The sequence below is a fragment of the Chrysemys picta genome, chromosome 8 (assembly GCF_011386835.1).
Source record: "Chrysemys picta bellii isolate R12L10 chromosome 8, ASM1138683v2, whole genome shotgun sequence".
NCBI classification, from domain to species: Eukaryota; Metazoa; Chordata; order Testudines; family Emydidae; genus Chrysemys; species Chrysemys picta.
The window spans coordinates 21,033,123-21,053,619 of NC_088798.1; the positions used below are offsets into that span (position 1 = coordinate 21,033,123).

General features: G+C 41.4%; 1 protein-coding gene across 4 annotated transcripts in view; it reads right to left on the reverse strand.

Annotated features, from left to right (window-relative positions):
• LRRC40 (leucine rich repeat containing 40) overlaps positions 1–20,497 on the reverse strand; it is a 31,129-nt gene that overhangs the window by 5,445 nt on the left and 5,187 nt on the right. For 3 of the 4 annotated variants that reach the window (XM_005285501.4, XM_042851327.2, XM_065554033.1), the window contains exons 4-13: positions 20,193–20,322; positions 19,391–19,514; positions 18,140–18,282; positions 16,496–16,668; positions 16,052–16,142; positions 11,954–11,999; positions 8,632–8,740; positions 7,671–7,778; positions 5,051–5,161; positions 1,883–1,960 (exon numbers count right to left, since the gene is read on the reverse strand). In XM_005285501.4, coding sequence (XP_005285558.2) covers positions 1,883–1,960; positions 5,051–5,161; positions 7,671–7,778; positions 8,632–8,740; positions 11,954–11,999; positions 16,052–16,142; positions 16,496–16,668; positions 18,140–18,282; positions 19,391–19,514; positions 20,193–20,322 — 1,113 coding nt within the window. The remainder of the gene's footprint in view (positions 1–1,882; positions 1,961–5,050; positions 5,162–7,670; positions 7,779–8,631; positions 8,741–11,953; positions 12,000–16,051; positions 16,143–16,495; positions 16,669–18,139; positions 18,283–19,390; positions 19,515–20,192; positions 20,323–20,497) is intronic. The other variant, XM_008172572.4, reaches the window with a different exon arrangement.

The window sequence follows — 20,497 nt, forward strand, 5'->3', positions numbered from 1 at the left end:
AGAGAATAAATATCAATCGGAATCTATTTAAATCACTGTTATAAATATATAACTAGCTCTGATTACTACTAAATAACAACTATGCCTCAGGAAACAAGTGACACATATTGCTCCCTGCAAGCACCAGCCATTTGCTGCAGCAGTAAGTTCTTTGAAAAATACGCACCATACTGTGCATGCAGAAGAGTGTATGCCGATAAATCCCATTGTGCTTTGTAAACTGTTTTAAAAGTTTGGCCCCAATTGGCACCAGCATAGGCAGAGAAAGCTAGCATCTCTATGCATCACAGCCTAGTACCAGGTACCCTGGGGCAGGGGGACAGGAGGGCTGGGGTGGAAGGGACATTCTGGGGCACATGACTTATAAGGAGAGGCTGAGGGAATTGGGCTTGTTTAGTCTGCAGAAGAGAAGAGTGAGGGGGATTTGATAGCAGCCTTCCACTACCTGAAGGGGGGTTCCAAAGAGGATGGAGCTCGGCTGTTTTCAGTGGTGGCAGATGACAGAAGAAGAAGCAATGGTCTCAAGTTGCGTGGGGGGGGGAGGGGGGAGGTCTAGGTTGGATATTAGGAAACACTGTTTCACTAGGAGGGTGGTGAAGCACTGGAATGGGTTACCTAGGGAGGTGGTGGAATCTCCATCCTTAGAGCTTTTTAAAGCCAGGTTTGACAAAGCCCTGGCTGGGATGATTTAGTTGCTGTTGGTCCTGCTTTGAGCAGGGGGTTGGACTAGATGGCCTCCTGAGGTCTCTTCCAGCCCTGATCTTCTATGATTCTATCTGCTACTGAAGAAAGTTCCCTTATTCACTGTTCACATAGGGCCTGATCCAGCAAAGTGCTGACTTTGATACATTCAAGCAAATTGACATATGGTTTCAATTAAAAAACCTGGAACAGGCACAAGGGACAATTTATATTTTCTTGTAAAACTGATCCTTTTTTAAATGGGCTGAAAATTGTATGAAACGAACCAGCAATGCCGTTTGCAAAAGGAAGAAAGGAATCAAAATCTATACTTTCACACATTGTGTCCTGCCAAACAAACAGACAACAAGCTGGTCAGGAGTGTAAGAAGCAGTTTGCCCTGAAAAGCTCTGCTTAGCAATGGTGTCAAATGTTCAAGCCTGCTCCAAATCATGATAAAGCAGTTTCTTCCTAAAACCATGAGCCACCACTAACTAAAAGTGGGAGATGCAAGCTCATTACAAGTCAAGAAAGTGAAAGGCTTTGGTAGATAGCTCAGGTCTGTAAACCCTTTATCGTTGGTAAAATATGAAGAGTCGAAACCTCCATTGACTTCAGTAGGGCCAGGATTTTACAAGAATTGTCTATGACAGAAACAGGATGAAGCCAGTGACCGGCAGGAAACCCTCAAAAATACCCACAGACACCCTTTACAAACAAAATCACAAGTACAGAGTATTTTTCCTATCAGGTGCTCCCCTCCCAGCATCAGTGACAGAATATTCCTGTGTTAATTATCAGCAGATAGAACCAAAGAACACTTACACCTGCTTAATAAGACATGCAGTGCAGTGCAATCCAATTCCTTAGTTAACATATTTTGCAGAATGCTTTGAACATTTAAAGTACTTATTGAGGCTGGGAAAGCAGGAAAAAGGTGTTTTTCTCATTGAAAAAAAACAATTAAACGAGGTAACTAACATCTCAAATTATTCTCCATTGTTTTCATTAGTGATGTGGAAACAAAACTTCTTTACTAGCAGAATCAGAACCCTAATATGAACAGGCTCAGTAGTATTGAGGAGGGGAAGCATTGTCATTTTTATTCTCCCATGCACATTGCTTCAAACAGGATTGCCACATGATGGTCTTTGCCTAATTCTCATGATATGTTAATAGGTCTATCTGCAAGGGTACTTACCTATTGAAGCAAAGATTTATTATTTGCAGTCTTATCAGTGCTTCCATTTCCTCAGGTAAAGATGTCAAAAAGTTATTTCTGAATTGTAAACAAAGAAAAGGAGCATTTACTACCCCTTTAACAAATTTAAGGTTTTCCAGAAAGCAAAAGTTGCTAGTCTGTCCTTGGGCTGATGTTACTAACATGCTAAACCAGTCAACTGCCTCGTGGGTATGCCAAAACCAGAGTTAGTGCAGATGGGCATCGAAATCATTGTTTTCTTTAGCATTTGATTTTTGCCAGTCAGAGAACAGATTTTAACAAAGACATACCCAAACATTTTGTAATGTGGCATCACTTTCATTTGACAAGAACTTTTAGTATGTATGGAGTAGGAATTAAGTAAATCAAATCTTTAATCAAGTCACTGCCATAATTTCAATATTGCATTTATATAGCACTGTAATGTGTACCCAGCATTGTACAATGGTCAGAGTGACATACAAAGATCCATCCAAGTTTATGGACTAAAATAACATGTAGTTACAGTTGAGAACATTTCAGTCAAAGTGTGCAAAGAGCTGGCATCCCCCACCCCACCTCTAAGGCCTTGGCTACACTTACCCGGTAGTTCGGCGGCGAGCGATCGAACTTCTGGGTTCGACTTATCGCGTCTAGTCTGGACGCGATAAGTCGAACCCGGAAGTGCTCGCCGTCGACTGCGGTACTCCAGTTCGGCGAGAGGAGTACCGCGGAGTCGACGGGGGAGCCTGCCTGCCGAGTGTGGACCAAGGTAAGTTCGAACTAAGGTACTTCGAACTTCAGCTACGTTATTCACGTAGCTGAAGTTGCGTACCTTAGTTCGAATTAGGGGGGTAGTGTAGACCTGGCCTAACACAGAACATATGTACAATGATGTTGCCCAAACCCACCCTCTTTCTTAAAAGGTTTTCAGGAGCTGCTTAAATGAGAAGAGAAAGGGGGCTCGAGGAGATGGAATGGGCCATTTCATATATAGTACTCAAGTAAGGGGGACTAATCAATGAGGGTCATTAAATGTTGCAGTCTTAGACTAAACAAATCTGCCCTCACTCCCTTCCTGGGGCACTCAGCCTGGTTCCCTCCCCATCAACCACCTCACATGGTCTTGCCCATCCCTGCAACTTGCAGCCTAACTCTTCCTCCCACTTCTCCCTCTTCAGCAGCACATAAATTAAAACAAGCTGGTTTAAATGTAACTAAGCCAAAGCAAGGTGCTGTGTCTGGCTACTTTTCACTTTGCACTATACCCTGGTAATAAGTGCCAATGACAATTCCACCACCTTGAATGAACACCCTGAGAAGTTATGAAGATTAAATGTGTTTATCTGAATGACAATAAGGTGCCTACTGGAAGTTACTGAAGCCACTACAAATATAGTTGCCCAAGGACACACTCCAAGCTTATTAATCTCTACTCCCGAGGGAATTCTGCACCAAAAAAATTACAAACACAATATTGTAAAATTCTGCAAATTGTATTTGTCAATAAATAAATGTGACTCCGTTGGCTACATTGAGGTGGGAGATCATCCTGAAGCTCCCACCTCCCCTGGTACAGGGACTTGGCAGTGAGGCTGCACCTGACCCTGACAAAATGCAAGGGTCAGGTCTGCCCCAGAAACATCCCGGACCCCAGCCCCTCTGCACCAGGTGCAGACAGGCAGGCTCAGCCTAGCAGGATCCAAGGGTGAAGGGGCTTAGTACGAGGGGATCCAGGTGTAGGGTGAGAAGTTTCTGTGTGGGAGATCTGGATGCACAGGGGCTCGTTGGAAGGAGGGGTTCCGGGTGCAGGGGCAATGGCACTCTGCAAGGGATCCAGGTGAAGGTGGTTGGGGCTCAGCGGGGGGGTCTGGGTGTGGGAAGATGAGACTCGATAGGAGGTGTCGGTGTGGGGGGCTCAGTGGGGGAATCTGCGTGCTGGGGGAGTGGGGCTTGATGGGATGGGGGTCCAGGTGTAGCTGGTTGAGGCTCAGTGGGCTGGATGTCTGGGTGTGGGGGCTTGTCAGGGGGGTCCAGGTGTAGGGGGGTATGGCTTGTCAGGCTGAGGGTTCGATGGGCCTGCTTAACGGGGGAGCCTCAGCTGCTGCCCAGGGGACACCGCATGCTGGGCTCCTGCTTCCCCCTGCGATTTCCTTATCGCCTTTTCTTCCCCATCTCATCTCCCTCCCCCAATACCCCATGCCTCATCCTCCCCCCCTCACTCCAGGGGTGCTGGAGCAATTTGTATAGTGGGGGTGCTGAGAGCCACTGAACCAAGCCATCGAACCTGTATATAATGGAAACCACTTCAAGCCAGGAGATGCGGCAGCACCCAGCACCTCTAGTTCCAGCACCTTTGCCTCACTCCCACATTCCCCTCCCCCTGCCCTATTCCAACCCCGCCTTCCCCACTGGCTCTTCCCCCCCACCCTCTCACTCCCCTGCCCTCATTTTCCCCGCCCCACCACGGGCACTCACTGTTGCACAGAGAAGAGGAAGGCTCCTAGAAAGGAGGAGCTTGACTGGCACTAGGACCCAGGAGGCAGCGTTCAGCTGCAGAGTCAGAGGAGCCCACTTTGCAGCCTCCTTCAGCAGGGCAGCTCTGCGCTTGCAGAAATGGGGGAAGGAGGGACAGTGGCATGTAACCCTGTGTTCCTCCACACCTCGCCTCTGTTGGGGGGGGTCAATCCCCCACCAAAACTGTGCCCATGGTCGTTGTCCCCCCACGCAGCTTCCCTTCTGTTTTCTGCAGGGAAGCACAGGACTTCTGCAGGAGGGGTGTTTTCTGCGGGCACACAGTCCCGCAGAATTGTCCCAGGAGTAATTCTCAGAAAGCGTAACTGTTTGGCACTGCTGTCACAACTGCCCTTAAGGCTCTTTTCTCAGAGTCACTTAAACTCCATGACAGCGTTTACATCCCTGATGCAGAGCATTTCAGTCAGTTCATGTCTTATTTACTTAGGGCTTGTCCACTTGATCAATTTTCAATGGTTAGGTCTAGGCCACCTGATCACCATCCAACTCCAAGCCTGCCAACTGTTCAACCATCATAGAAACAATTAGGAAAATGAAAGATTATTTCAGTACTGCAATACTGTACCAGGGGTTGGTTTAAAATGGCATGAAAAGAAATTACTCTAAAAGGAAGCCCAGCAAAACATCACAAACCTGATATCCAAGTGTGTCAATTTATGAAGTACACAGAGCTCCAAGGAAATGGAACAGAGTTTATTGAAGCCGAGATTGACATCACAGACTGATTCTTTCAGCTCCACAATCCTGCAACCCATTACAAATAAAGTTTATTACATGAGTAAAACATCACCCTTTTTATTGTGTGTGTCTGTAATTTATAAAAAACAACTTCCTTGTTATGGGACTTTCATTTACAAGTCAGGTATTTTCTGTGCTCTTTGGGATTTCAGTGGCAATGTTGACAGGAAGAAAATAATGGGAGATGCACTTATGAAAGCTGACTGTCCTTGAGGCTTATATTTTAATGCCAAGGCAAAAGCCCACAGTTAACTTTCTAAGGTTGCCCTCACTCATCCAAGTGTCAGGCTTGACCATTAAAGTACAATCAGCAAACAAAATATTTCAGAAAGCTATGGCAAAAACAGACTGGACTTTCACTGTTAACTTCCACACTGTAAATTCTGTATTACTAAAAAGGCACCGAAGAGTCATCTTCTTATTACCACAATGAAATGCAATAGCTTGTTTCAATGCTGAAATTAAATTCCAGTCTTTCATTTCTATTTCATTGTATCATTATTGTGAATTACAGAGAACATTGTATTTGTTGCTCTGGTAAGCAGTGTACTGAGATAATTTTGAGACACTCCGATGTGAACTATTTGGAAGTTCATGAAGTTTAATTGAAATCCCTCAGATTAAGGCCTTACTTTAACCAATAAGGAAGGTAATTAACACGCAGAGTACTCATCTCTCCAAATTGTGATTTCTCCTGAAATTCCTTCAAGCAGTTATTCACATACGCGGTTCACCTACACTTTACTCCCCCAGTCTTTAATACAGTGACTAAACAAATGGGGCCGTTTACACACAGGCACAAACACTGGTTTAATAAACTGATTTTTCTACAGAATTCTAGGAATACACTGGCATTGAAGAGAGATTTTCATTTAGGAAATAGAACAAAATGGCTGTTCCTATCAGTTGTATTTGTTTTTGTTCAGTGCCTAGTACAATGGAGTCCTGGTCCATTATAAGGGCTGCTGGGCACTATTACAATACAAATAAATAACAGGTCTATGTCTAGACATGCAGGCATATATGATTATTATATATTTATATTACAGTGTTGCTTAGAGACCCCAGTTAGGATCACAGCCTTATTGTGCTAGGGCTGTACAAACATATGAAGAGATGGTCCTTCCCAGAAGAGTTTATAAGCATTCATGCAGGGCTCAATTCTACAGCTTCTACTCAAGTGAGACTCCCATTTAAAATAATACAAGTTTTGTTTGAATAAGGACTGCAAGATCAAAACTGTGGTATGTATGCAAAATACCGTATAACAGCAAGAAACTAGCTAAGATATAGAACCAAGAGTGAATGTTATTTCATTCACATTTGTGTGTGTCTAGGCACTGCAGCTTATATACTCTGCTTGTCAGAGCACAAGGCTGGGTGTTCCTCTTACCAGATAATATTTTTTATTTTACTGTAGCCCCTAGAGGCCCTAATCAGGATTGTGGCTCCTCCTTCCCCTGGGTGGGCTCTCTTTCTGACTCTTCATCTCTGGCAGTTCTGATCCCTGGCTCCTAGCTTGAGACACAAGGCTATTGTGCCAGACAGGGGAGTCAATTTCAGTAGCTCTCAGCTCCCCTTTTAAGCATCAGAATCCCTCCTGAAAACTCACTTCTTTCTTGAGGCCCACAAACAGTAATTCATGTTGTAAAAAATATATCACTGTGCTATTAAATAAATTAGAATTAAGCGCATTCCTGTGTCATCTATTTAGTCTGCAAGTTCCTTGGGGCAGGGATCATGTCTTCCTTTTTATCTAGTACAGCACACTCTTAAGTGCTTTACTGCGACACTTTCCGTGGACTTCCATTGAGGTAGAATGAAGTCCAATAATATCTAAAGCTACAGTACTAGTGGCTTTATGCTTGGAGAGTCTTCCAGACTATCACTGAAGGGGGAAAATGTTGAAATTATTTATGCTTGTAGGAAACACTAAGCTGAAGTACCTGCAAAAGTTGCATTTTAAGTTGGACCTCATCTATAGCACACAGCTGTCAGCTCTCAAAGCAGTGGCTCCACACAAATTATTTCTTTGGATAGGAAAAGGTGAACCACTTTGTGGTGATAACAATGAAGAATCCTACAGATTCAACAAACCAGTCAACTGGCTGTACTGTATTTTTATTATGTGAAGTGTCATTGAAGTATCCCCTTATTTGTTTCAACAACTCTTAGCAAAGCAAAAAAATAAAAACACACACACGCATGCATGTGTGTAATGAAAGTATTACTCAGCCATCTCTTCTCCTAGCTATGCTTCTTTCACTTACAATTAGCGTCTATGTAAGATACCTGCACACTACTCGGAATAAGCAAAGTCCTTTTTAATAAAAGGTGCAATTGTCTTATTCATAGCATCATAACATAAAATACGTCTTGAAGTAGAAATTAAGATATGGAGTAAATATTCTTGGCAACAAGGTTAAAAACACAACGTTTTAATACATTGCTGAGGGACAAGGAGAGAGAAGAATTATTAGGATGTGGAATGACATCTACTAAGAAGTAGCTATACCTTTTTGGAATTTCATTCAGCTGATTCTTGCTGAAGTTTACAGTAGTGACAGAATTGCTTCCGACTGCATTAAATATTTCATCAGGAATCACAGCTGCTCGTTTCTCACTAAACAAAAAGCATCTTATTTAGCAGAGTAACATGAACATGTCAATCAGTCTCTGTTCATTAACTGGACATTCTTCCTCTTTTAGAAAGATAATTAGCAGAAAAATTTACTGAAATGTGGATGTTTTTGAATTCCTCTTAACCAGAAGGCTATCAGAACATGGTGCCATGGTACCTCGTGCACAGGCAATTTTATCACCTCATGCTGTGATCCTGATCTGTGGTCAGACCTTAGAAGATGCGCATTCTTGGGCCAAATCAATCCCTCAAACATGTAAGTGCCAGAGGAAAAGATGCTGGGACTGCAATTAAAAATCCATAGCTGGCCTGTGCCAGCTGCCTCAGGCTCCCAAGACTTGGGCTAAAGGGCTGTTTAACTGAAGTGTAGATGTACCATGCGCTGGCTGCAGACAGGGCTCTAGAACCCTGCAAGGTGGGAAAGTCCCAGAGCTCAGGCTGCAGCTTGAGCCAAAAATATCTACACCGCAATTATAGAGCCCTGCAGCCTGAGTGCCACAAGCCTGTCAGCTGACATGGGCCAACCATGGGTGTCTAATTGCAGTGTAGACATCCCACACATCCTAGGTGTGTGTCCTAATCACTGGGCAGTTCTGGACGAGTGCCTGGCTCTCTGGCTGTCTTGACCCAAGAAATCTTCTTGATGAAATTTTTGTCCAAACTGATACATTTCCACAAAATGTTTCAGTTTTGATAAAACAATGTTTTTTTACAGAAAAAAGTTTCATCAAAAATATTTTGACCAGCTCTAGCACTGAGTCTGAAAACAAAGGAAATGTAAAACAAGAAAGGATTCTTACAGTTCTAGAAATAGATAGCCTTGTGAAACACATACCTATATTCTAATACTTTTAATGCAGTTATGGCATGAATGTTAATCCTTGACTCACTTGGAAGAGTCATGGCTGTCACAGGAGACCCCTCACTTGGGCTAGTTATATCATCTAGAGAAAACATAACCATACATGTAAAAAACAGCATTTAATAGATGTTAATACTTGTATAAGCACAAATGTAGTACCCTCTCTCTAGAGTTCCTACTGTTTATCGGTCATCTTGAGGAAAATGGCATCAGGGGTTAGAGAACAGTCTGGAATGTATCTCTTTAGTAAATCCAGAGAATTAAAGAATCCAAATCTATAACTGTGCATTATTGGAGCTGTGGCAACAGGCTTTAAGACACCATGTACCCGGGGTTAATATAAGAATCTGTCAAAGTACAACTATATTAGAAGCCTAGTTTCCACTAAGAAAGGAAACTATACAGACTTTAAGCAGCACTTATGAAAAAATGCATGGGAGCAGATGTAGATTAACATAAGAATGGCTCTACTGGGTCAGACCAAAGGTCCATCTAGCCCTGTATACTGTCTTCCGACAGTAGACAGTGCCAGGTGCCCCAGAGGGAATGAACAGAGCAGGTAATCATCAAGTGATCCATCCCGTCACTCACTCCCAGCTTCTGGCAAACAGAGGCCAGGGACACCATTCCTGGCCGTCCTGGCTAATAGCCATTGCTGGACCTATCCTCCATGAATTCATCTAGTTCTTTTTTGAACCCTGTTATGGTCGTGGCCTTCACAACATCCTCTGCAAGGAGTTCCACAGGTTGACTGTGCATTGTGTGAACAAATACTTCCTTTTATTTGTTTTAAACCTGCTGCCTATTAATTAAGTAGTAAACAACACTTCCTTATCTACTTTCTCTACACCAGTCATGATTTTATAGACCTCAATCATATCTCCCCTTAGCCATCTCTTTTCCAAGCTGAAAAGTCCCAGTCTTATCAATCTCTCCTCATACAGAAGCCATTCCATTCCCCTAATCATATTTGTTGCCCTTTTCTGAATCTTTTCCAATTCCAATATATCTTTTTTGAGATGGGGCGACCACATCTGCACACAGTATTCAAGATGTGGGCATACCATGGATTTATACAGAGGCAACATGATATTTTCTGTCCTATTATCTATCCCTTCCTTAATTATTCCCAGTATTCTGTTCGCTTTTTTGACTGCCACTGCACATTGAGTGGATGTTTTCAGAGAACTATCCACAATGACTCCAAGATCTCTTTCTTGAGTGGTATCAGCTAATTTAGACCCCATCATTTTATATGTATAGTTGGGATTATGCTTTCCAATGTGTATTACTTTGCATTTCATCTGCCATTTTGTTGCCCAGTCATGCAGTTTTGAGAGATCTTTTTGTAGCTCTTCGCAGTCTACCTGGGTCTTAACTATCCTTAGTAATTTTGTATCATCTGCAAATTTTGCCACCTCACTGTTTACCCCTTTTTCCAGATCATTTATGAATATGTTGAATAGGACTGGGCCCAGAACAGACCCATGGGGGACACCACTATTTACCTCTCTCCATTCTGAAAGCTGACCATTCATACCTACCCTTTGTTTCCTATCTTTTAACACATCCAGTCACGCTTTTACTACAGAGGGGTCAAAAACAACAACATGCATTATTTTTCAAGCCAAACTTCTATGAAACAGGACTGCTGCTGTCATCAGTTTATCTAGCTCTCAGACCTCCTAGTAACAGGTGCAATACCTAGATAGATATTGCAATAAGTGTATGATAATAACTTTATCATCTACAGCATAGCATCTCTATATAAACTAAGTGAGTCTGATAAACTACCTATATCCATACTCACTTTACCCAGTTAGTGCAAGTATTTAATTTTTCAGGACAATATCGAAGAACCTGACATTTCAAAAGCCATGTGCAATCCTGTACAAGGCACTGAACTGATTGTTTAATACTGCCATCTTCTGGTGCAAAGAGATAAACACATTATAAAAAGGAATAAATCAACCATATATAGTCAGTGAAAGGTATTATACTAGAAGGAAAAATGGTCCTGAGTATGTGTATTCAAACAGCTATGCTCAGGCTATAAGCTATCAAGGACCCTTCTATATTAAATGGAGAAAGTTTCTCTAAATTCCTAAGTGTATGAGGTAATTTATTTACCATGTAAATCAAATAACTAGATATTTTAATTTGTTTTCAGGCATACTACCATATTTTTTCCACTAGCTTTATGACAGACACATTTAAATGAAAGATCCTGAGAAATAGGTTAGAAAGGTCTGGTGCAGTTGAAAAGAGCAGAAACAAGCACAGGCAGTGGGGTGGCTAGGGCTCAGTTCCCACCCCCCACCCCCAATCTATTTTCTTATTTTTCACTTAGGTGCTTTTGAAAATTTTATCCACGGTCTTTCACACTATTACATAGCGTTTTGACTCTCCTATCCAGAGAGGTAGAGACTAGATTCAAATGTAGCATCTATGTCTTCCAAGATCAAATCAGTTTTCTCTATTCAACATAAGGGGAAAGTACCCCACCAAAATTTCAAACTGGCTGTCCAGAGAAATAACTCTCCTGAAACATTCAATCTAATTCTCTAGTTTGAGATTTTTATGTTAGCCACAACATCGCTAATGGAAATAAATTACTAAATGGGGAGAAGCCAGTTCAGATGGACCTGGATTTAAATGTTTAGTTTCAGGCAATCCAAAAATTCTGTTTATATTCTTAATTAGCTAAAGTAAGTCCTCGTTTCATAAAAGATTATTTAAGGCAGACTCACCTACACATAACACCTATCTTGGGCAGTTTAAATTTGTAATCCTGAGGGTTATATTATTTTGCAAGTACAATTAACACTCAAATAGAGGATCAGCATTTCTCACTGTACAATCAAGCCACTGGGCAGATGAAGGAGCTTAAAAATGGTGAACTGAAGGATGTAGGTCAACTAGGAGGTTCAGAGGAAAAGCTACCATCTGAATTCCTTCTGCAGAGTTTAGAGGCCATAAACTCATACGACCACAAGAGGAAAGCAATTTAAATTACCATTATTCTAAATACCCCAGAACAAATTCTTATTATTTGGATATAGTCAAATTGGTGTCATCCTCTGTGAAAATGAGGAAAAGAACATCAGTGTTAAATTATAAAAACAAATTGTTGTGGAAAAAGAGCACTGCTAATCATATTAGGAGAACTGGACAAGATAACCAGGGCAATTGTTCTAAGTTCTAATGCATTTAAAGCCACAACAGTTTAAAAAAAACAAACAAACAAAAAGCAAAAGTCTCTTCTTTCAACATATATTGCAAAGTAATACTGTACCTTGGATTTTGCTTCTCAGATACTTTAGGAGTTCTTGGGTGCCTTTCTAAAAATGCAGAGAAAAAACATGAAGATAAAAGCACTTGTCAATCAGTATTTCTGAAATTTTATTTGAAACAATGAATGAAAAGAGTCAGTATTGTAGGGAAAACTCATAGCACTGCATGTTATTAAGGTTGCCTGACACTTCCCACTATATCATCATGTTTTCAGTTGATTATCAACTTTGCCAAAAACTTTAACCATTTGGGCTGAAGATTTCCATGTTTGGTATCTGCCTCAGGCTAATTTTGGGGGGAAAATGTCAATCATTTCCAACAATTAAGTCAGAGAAAACCACATTGTTTTGCCAATGTTAAAATATTATGGTAACCTTTTCTTTAAGAAGCTCTAATGCCTTCATGCTTTGGAGCAAAGACTTGAAATTTGGCAGGGGTGGGCCTTTGGCTGTTCCTGTGAACATCAACCCAGATTCGGCTAAATGTAATAAACCCTTGAAAAAATCTCAGTTCATACAAGCTCAGTAGAGAGTTCCTCACAGAGTGATCAGTTCAGTTTTCTGTACACTCTTCCCCACAAAGTGCCTGCCTGCCCCAGGATACAGGGGTGAAGCCAGATTTTTCCTTTACTTGCCACCTCTGGCTGCTGCAAGGTTAGGAAATGTAGCCTGTATTTGAAGTGCTCTCAGTGATCTCCTTGCTGACACCCAGGCAGCATGGAGAAGGGAACCTAACTGGAATGCAGAGGGGACAAGAGCTGGACTAGCAGCAGGGAAAGGATGGGACAAGGAGCCTAGTGAGATTGGGACTGGAGAGGAGGGGAAGAGAGAAACTGTGACTGGGAGTTGGGGGAGGATGGAGACTGGGATTGAAAGTCCAAGGGGGAAGGGAGCAAGGAGACCGGGATTGGGAGCTGGCGATGGAGGAGACTTGGACTGAAAGGTGCTGAGGGGAAAAATTTGTACCAGAATGCTGGAGTGTATACCACTGAGATCTGAAGAGGAGCTGGAGGGAGATTGGGATTAGAAATTAGTGGGGGGGGATGAAGACATTTGACAAGGAGCTGGGCTATGGGGAGAGTACTGGGACTGGCTGGGCAAAAAGACCTGGAAAAGGAAACAGAGATCGGAGACTGGGACAAGAAGCCAGGCAGGGTTGGGGTGGGAGACTGAGATGGAATGCAGAACCTAGTGTGAGAGACTGGAAGCTGGTAACAGATGAGAGAGATCAAAGAAAGAGCTAGGTGGAACTGGATGGGCCAGGAGACAGAGGACAAGATGTTGGGCTGGGGTAGAAACAAGAAAAACTAGGAATGGAGGGGGGAATTGGAACTCAAACAGGCAACTTGGGAGTGGGAGACTAGGACTGGCTAGGCACAGAGACGGAGATGAGAAGCTTGAGGAATGGAGACAGGCTATGTAGGGAAGAAGAATGGGGCTGGGACAAGGAGCCAGGGATGGGGAAGAGACAGGACTGGGACAGATTGGAAGAGACAGGGCAGAAGGATCTGCAATCACTAGAGAACACTCCCCTCTAGAACCTGGTGAAGAATCCAAGTTTTCTGAGTCTCACCGTTCCTCTGCTATCAGCTAATATATGTCAAACCCACAGGCAAAGTGGGTCTGCCATCCTCTATGAGGACAGCACTCCAGCTGGACACCTTACTTATTATCAGTTACTCTGTTAGCTCAAGCGGCACAGGTCTGTGTGGAGAACCTAATGGTTCCAACCCCACTGATGAACCATGTGGGTTTCAATATAATAGCAAACAATGGCATTTCTGATTTTTCAATTGCTTTTTAAAAACGCAGGAAATTACACAAAAAATACATTAAAAGAACATTATTAAGGTTCCTAAGTTAAGCACCCAAAAGTTAAGAAGTGCCAGAATTAATGTTGCCTGTGAAACCTTAATTTGTCCCCCTTATGACTCACTATGATACAGTCTTTAGTTCCATGCTCACATACTATTTTTCCCACAGGACCCATGACCCATTTGTTGAAGAAACTGGAAATACTGCAGAAGCTGAAGTACTCCTTGTAGTACTGAAGCATAAAGGTTTAGGCCCACTCATAACTAAAGGCCTGCCCCCTCAATTAAGAAGGATGAACCACTAAGCCCAGGCCACAATTGATTTCTGGGGACAACAAATGACCTGTTTTATCAAAGGTTAAAAAAAAAAAAAAAAAAAAATCAGAGATCCAGAGGGGGACACCGAGCAGCGAACCCCTGACAGCACCCACTGCTCCTCAAAGGAGTCCGGGGAGTCAGTGGACTCTGCTCAGAGGCATGATTGGAGAAGGGAACGGAAATAGGCCCCATAGTCAAAGAGCATCCCCCGCATCCAGCTTCCTCCTCCTGGTATGATGGGTGGCCACATTGGTCAACACCAGGAGGTTGACGAAGTGGTCCTGCAATTTTGTGGAGCCACAGATGGGTGTGCAAAAATCAAGAGGTTAGGGAAGAAGCACAACCAGAATCTCAGTAAGAGGTTTTGGAGGAGTTGGAAGAGGAGCTGTAACCTGACACACCCCAGTAAATGTACGCCCTGAAAAGGTGTGTAGTGAACAAGGCAGAGAATTGCAGAAAGAAAATGGATGGTCTCATGGTTAAGGCAGATGAATGCTGTTCTGGGGAAACTGGATTCCATGCCTGCCTCTGACACAGAGCTTCTATATGATGCTAGGAAATTCATTTAAACCAAACTTTTCATATGTGGTTACTGATTGTGTGTTCTTCATTTACTGGTGCCTAATTTAAGATCCTGGGGTCTGATTTACAGAAGCGCTGAATCACACAAAACTGCAGCTGAAGTTCTGCTCTGAACATACAGAGTGCTATATAATGCTAAGTGCTCCGAAAAATCAGGTTCTAGCTGTCTCGAATTGGGCAGCTAAAATTAGCGGATACTTCTGACCTTAAATTTCTCAGTTCCCCATCTGTAAAATGGGGATAATACCATACCCTCACTTCACAGGGGTATTGTAAACAATCATTCTGAAGCACTCAGATACTATAGTGATAAGAACCTGTGACGGGGTATTCAACCCTGTACCAGGAAGGAGGAATTAAGAACCAACTCTGGGCCTGGGAAACCCTACCCTGCCACACCTGCAAAGCAGGTATGGCTTGGAGGAGGAGCTCAAAAGGAGAACAGACCAGCTCTGTAGGAGGGAAGACAATGGAGATAAAGAGACCTTCACAGGTGGTCCAGCTGCCGGAGCTTTCTGGCTATGGTGACTTTGCCAAACCCAAAAAGGAAGGACATGCAGAAGGTCTGAGACTTTACCTTTGATTTCAGTTTTTTAGTGACTATGCATTGGGAAAGAGGGGACTAGTAGGAAGTGATCCAGGGAAGCAGCATATAGTATTTTGGGTGCATAATTTAGCTGCGTACTATTGCACCTGGAATTGGAACCTTAGGAGAGGGCAGGTGCCTGTTCTTCATATGGGGGAATTTGGACAAGAGAAGACCTTGAAGTCAAAGAAGAGTCAAGAGCCCGAGACCCCGACCAGGTGAGTTCTGGAGCCCTTCGCCTGACCATAGGTCTGTCTATTGCTGGACTCTTTATATATCCCAAAAAGGGCAGACATCAATATGGGACCTGGACGGGGGGCTGAGTCACAAGAGGGGGCAGACCATTACAGGGCTGGAGCAGTTATCTGCAGGGCATACCCAGAATGAGGAGAGTCTACTACACCTGCACCCGGCCACAAGGAGTCAATTCCTTCACAGTGCCACAGAAAAGCCCACAAGGAAATTAATAATTCTGTATTCAGAGCAGGGTTTGAATAGTATGCAGGTCACACACTGAAGAATGAGGAGAAAACACTACTGAATAGCTACTCATTAATTTATCATCATCCATCCTGTGCACTGAATAAGGTAGGGGTTCTGTGGAAAAAGACAGGATATAATAATGTAACTAAAGACTATCATAATTCATACATATGGCAGGAGACAACATAATTAAGGTTACACAATCAACCTTAATTCTGGCATTCCCTAACTTTTGAGAGCTTGCCTTTGTAATTTTAATAAAGTCCTTTAACACAGTTTGATATATCAAGCTGTATTTGATTCCTAAGTGTACTTACCTGTAACATGTCTCTTCGAATAGTTCTCAAAGGATTTCCCTCTAATGCCAGGAGTTTCAACTGAGGAAGACTCCCCAGAGCACAAGGCAAGCTGCAAATAGAAGTAGCTCATTTCAGAGAGTGACTTCAACAAAAGTAGAATATGATTAGCACCAGTCAGTCAGATCACCTACTATTCTGAATCTTAGATACACAAGGATAGCACATGTAAGAAAGAAGATGTAGTGGAATCAAGACCACAAAAGGTAAAGTGAATCAGAAGAACCACCTCAGGGTTCAATTTTATTTTATAACCAAATCATTTAGTTGTTTTACAAAAATACTGAAGCACAATGTAAGTTTATAACTACAGAATTATTAGAATAATAATTCACTGCTTCAAACAATGAAGACTGATTTCATTAGTTATGCCTCACCACAGATTCATGTGGTTTTTAATCTTACCTACTGATATCATTGTTGGTTAAGTCAAGTCGCTCCAACCCCTGAAGCAGAGTAATTTCATCAGGCAGTGATTTTAGCTTGTTATCTCTAAGCTCTAACACGCAGAGAGAATTCAGATGCTTAAGATGCTCTGCACTTAACACTTCAATCTGATTTTCACCAACATGTAACTCCTATTGAAGCAGAGAGCATCAAAATTATATTTCTGTGGCAAAATGTAATTTACTCATCTCAATTCTGACACTGCACCTCCATTTTAGGGTGTCCAACTTGACAAAGTGAAGGGGGTAATGTTCATAATTACAAGTCACTTCTGAAAATCTTGATCTTAAAAGCCTAACTGCAGGAATCCACATTTGAAAAAAAGTTAGCCTTAAATCTTTTTTGTCCTTAAAGCTCTGTTGCTCATCCCATTTCTGAAGGGTTTGTTATTGAAAAGTAACAACACTATCATTGTTACAGATACCACAGATAATTCATGTACAATATAGAACATGGCCTAATTACTAAAGAGGAGAATTTTTTTCATTTCCTTCATAGCCCTTTCATATATTTTTCTCATGTTATAAAAAACTACTGTCCCCTACCAAAGATATTAATCATCAGTTAGTATAAGTATTAAAAAGTTATGGGGCTAACTGTAAATAAAGCAGATATGCTCTCAAAGCATACATGTCTCAAAGCATGGGAGGAAGAGAAGAAGTATGTAGAAAAGAAAGGGGGTAGGTTCCCTTGTAGGATCCCCACTTACATACAGAAGACCAATCTTTCCTCATCAAAACATTTAAGAAACTTCAGTAGAGACTTATAAGCCACAACACAATAGGCATTCTATAATCTGTCACTCAGCTAATATGCAAGATCCTGCATCATCAAGTATTAAGAATTTTGGTCACAAACGAACATTTGTGTATATGGTTTGTATGTATAGAAAGACTATACATCTTCCCTGCAACAAAAAGCTAGGAATAGCAATAACTTCCTTTCCAGTAAATCTGGATCTTTGGACATCACAGCACATTGATCCACGTAGGTTTTGCTATAGGTTTACACTATAGGACTCTGTGTATATCTATGTGACTCTCAGAATGCAACAAAAGCACACCTTGCAGATGTCAATGGGATTTATTTTAGGTTTTGCCTTCTGCACTCAAGATGCAGTTCTCAAATCATAAAACAAATGTGAATAGAATTTACAGTCTATACATGGAGAGATGTGCTTCTCATATAAGATTTCAGAATATTCTTACTCAAGACAGGTCCATCGTCCTGCTAGGTACAGATCAGACGGACAGCCCATCATTTCACAAAATGCTTGGAACAACAAAGCATTTCTAGAGACTAGTATAAATCATATCTACTGCATATTATTACATTCAGTTTTTTCAGTCATTCCCCTTAATCCTCATTTTTATTTTCCCAAATTTAAAGATAGTTGTAGATTTGTCTTCCAGTTTAAGTTTAACTGTTACTTGTAACTGTTATTACTGTGCACACTGATAAACTATAATGCTAGGCACAGAATTGTTAAGATAACATTTAAAGTAATTTGTGATAATTTACATGTTCACAACAACAAAGTAAGGTTAAGAAAAAAGTTTACTCCGAACCCATTTTGATTACAAAAGCTGTAACAAAACTTACCTTCAGTAACTTGCATGATGGAAATACTGGTAAATACTGTAATTTATTTTTTCTTAGATAAAGCTGTTCTAAAGATGCCATGCTGGCCAATTCAGAAGGTACGGTTTCCAACTGGTTTTTAGTACAATCCAGTTGTTTTAAGCCTAGAGAAATAATTTCAGTGGTGAAAAACTGAAATATCAAAAATTCTAAAACTTACTAGAGACGCAGATGGCACCCAAAATATGCTTTTCTAAAATAAGCTTTGTGTGGCAGCTGTCAATTTCAGAAATACCTACACCTTCAGTGTTTGCAAAAGCTTTCTGTTTGTCTAATTATAAACATTAGCGCTGCATTATAAACAGACTTCAAAGATTTTCAGAGTACTCTATCCACATTAAATATTAAGTATTCAATGACAATGCAGAGAGTTGGCCACAGAGTAAGCCTCGTTTGGGGGGCTGGGATTGGAGGTGGTATAGAGGGATCACAAGCTAGTCTACACAAACTTAGGGTATGTCTTCACTACTGGCTGGATCGGCAGGCAGCAATCGATCCAGCGGGAATCGATTTATCGCGTCTAGTCTATACACAATAAATCGAGCCCCAAGGCCTCTTACGTCAACTCCTGTACTCCAGCTCAGCGAGAGGCGCAGGTAGAGTTGACGGGGGAGCGGCAGCAGTCGACTCACTGTGGCAAAGGTGCCACGGTACGTCGATCTAAGTACGTCAACTTCAGCTACATTATTCATGTAGACCAGGCCTAACAGTCTACCATCAGTATACTATCTGTTCCTCTTTATCTGCTACAGCAATTACGGTCCATATTTAGCTTAAATAGCTATTAAGCCTGATGATTTAAGATGATTCAAAGATTAAACTTTGAACTTTTACAAGTAATCCATTTATACTTTCTCTAGCTCTAATTCCACCACCTCCTTTATGTGCTTGGTTTTCCATACAGCATATGCCATAAGGAAAAGGCTCATCTGTTATATAATCTTAACCAGAACACTAGCCTCTAAGCAGAACAAGGTTTATCCTTGCTCTTCTTTGATTACTCCTCACATTCTATCAAGAAATGACAGCTATCGGAAACCTGAAGTTTGATATCCAGGAGAACCCATGAGCTATGACTAATTTCAGCCATTTACAGTACCTCACATTATACCTATTTATTCAGCTGCAATAAAAATGCAAGCAACATCTTTCAAGATAAGAGACTATAGATTTATTGTAAGACATTTAAAATGCTGTGGGAAACTAGTTTACTTTTCATTGCGCTGATTTCTGCTGGCAGCTTCTTCAGTTGGTTATGGGCCAAATTGAGTCGCACCAAACTGGTTAGGGAAGCAAAACTGGATGGAATGGTTGCAAGTTGGTTGTTGGAAAGATCCTGGGCAGGGAAAAAAAATAATTGAGACGTGGTAGACAAAATGGCTTTGAAGAGTGTTTAGAAACAGCCCATGTGCAAAGTTAATCACTGAGAGAGAACATCAAATGTAGTTGGGTAGCATGTTTGGGAGTTTCCCTCGTTCAGGGACAAGAGCAGAAGACATGGTTCTCCAGTAGTGGTGAGAGTAGCGTCAAATACAGTAGTTTTTCTATCCCATGCTTCAAACATCCTTACATTTCGCTGACTTCTTTAACCGCTGCTATGTTTCGATAGATTATTTCATTGAGCTGTCCATGACGACAACTAGGGGTGTGATATTCACAAGTGCCTAAGTGACTTAGGACCCCAGGTCCCTTTGATTTTTTTTGCTACAGATTTGAAAGACTTTGGAAAGGGTTTAATATTAACTTCAAGATAATAAACTTTATATCTATTGTCTTTAGCTAAGTGTGATGCTACAAAAAGCTCTAATATTTGGCAAACTAAATAACATGGTTTCAATCAGACATAGTGTCACATCCAATAATACCCAGAAATCATTAGAATATTTTAAAATACTTATGAAGTGGGTGTATGTGGTAGCCCTGTCAAAGACAGGCTTTTTGAACTGCCAATAGCAAAGTACAGATAAACCAGCTAACCAAGAAAAAAAATCCATTAGAAAAAGACGCAACTTACTAACTCTTCTAAACTGATAAGCTGTCCAAACCCATCCGGTAAATGACTCAACTCATTGTGTTGGAGAAGTAGGCTCTTCAAGTGTTTCAACTGTGTCAGCTCTTCTGGAATATTTTTCAGCTTGTTGTGACTAGTAATAAAATAATAAATGTGAAGGGATACACGAGTATGAACCTGTTCCAAATTCAACTGTTTGTGAAATATTTGTGTTTCACACAGCACTGTGCAAGATAGTTAAGGTAGTAGTACAAATGTAAATGGATATAAATATTAAGCAGATTTTTAATGTTAGTTTTCGAGGTTGT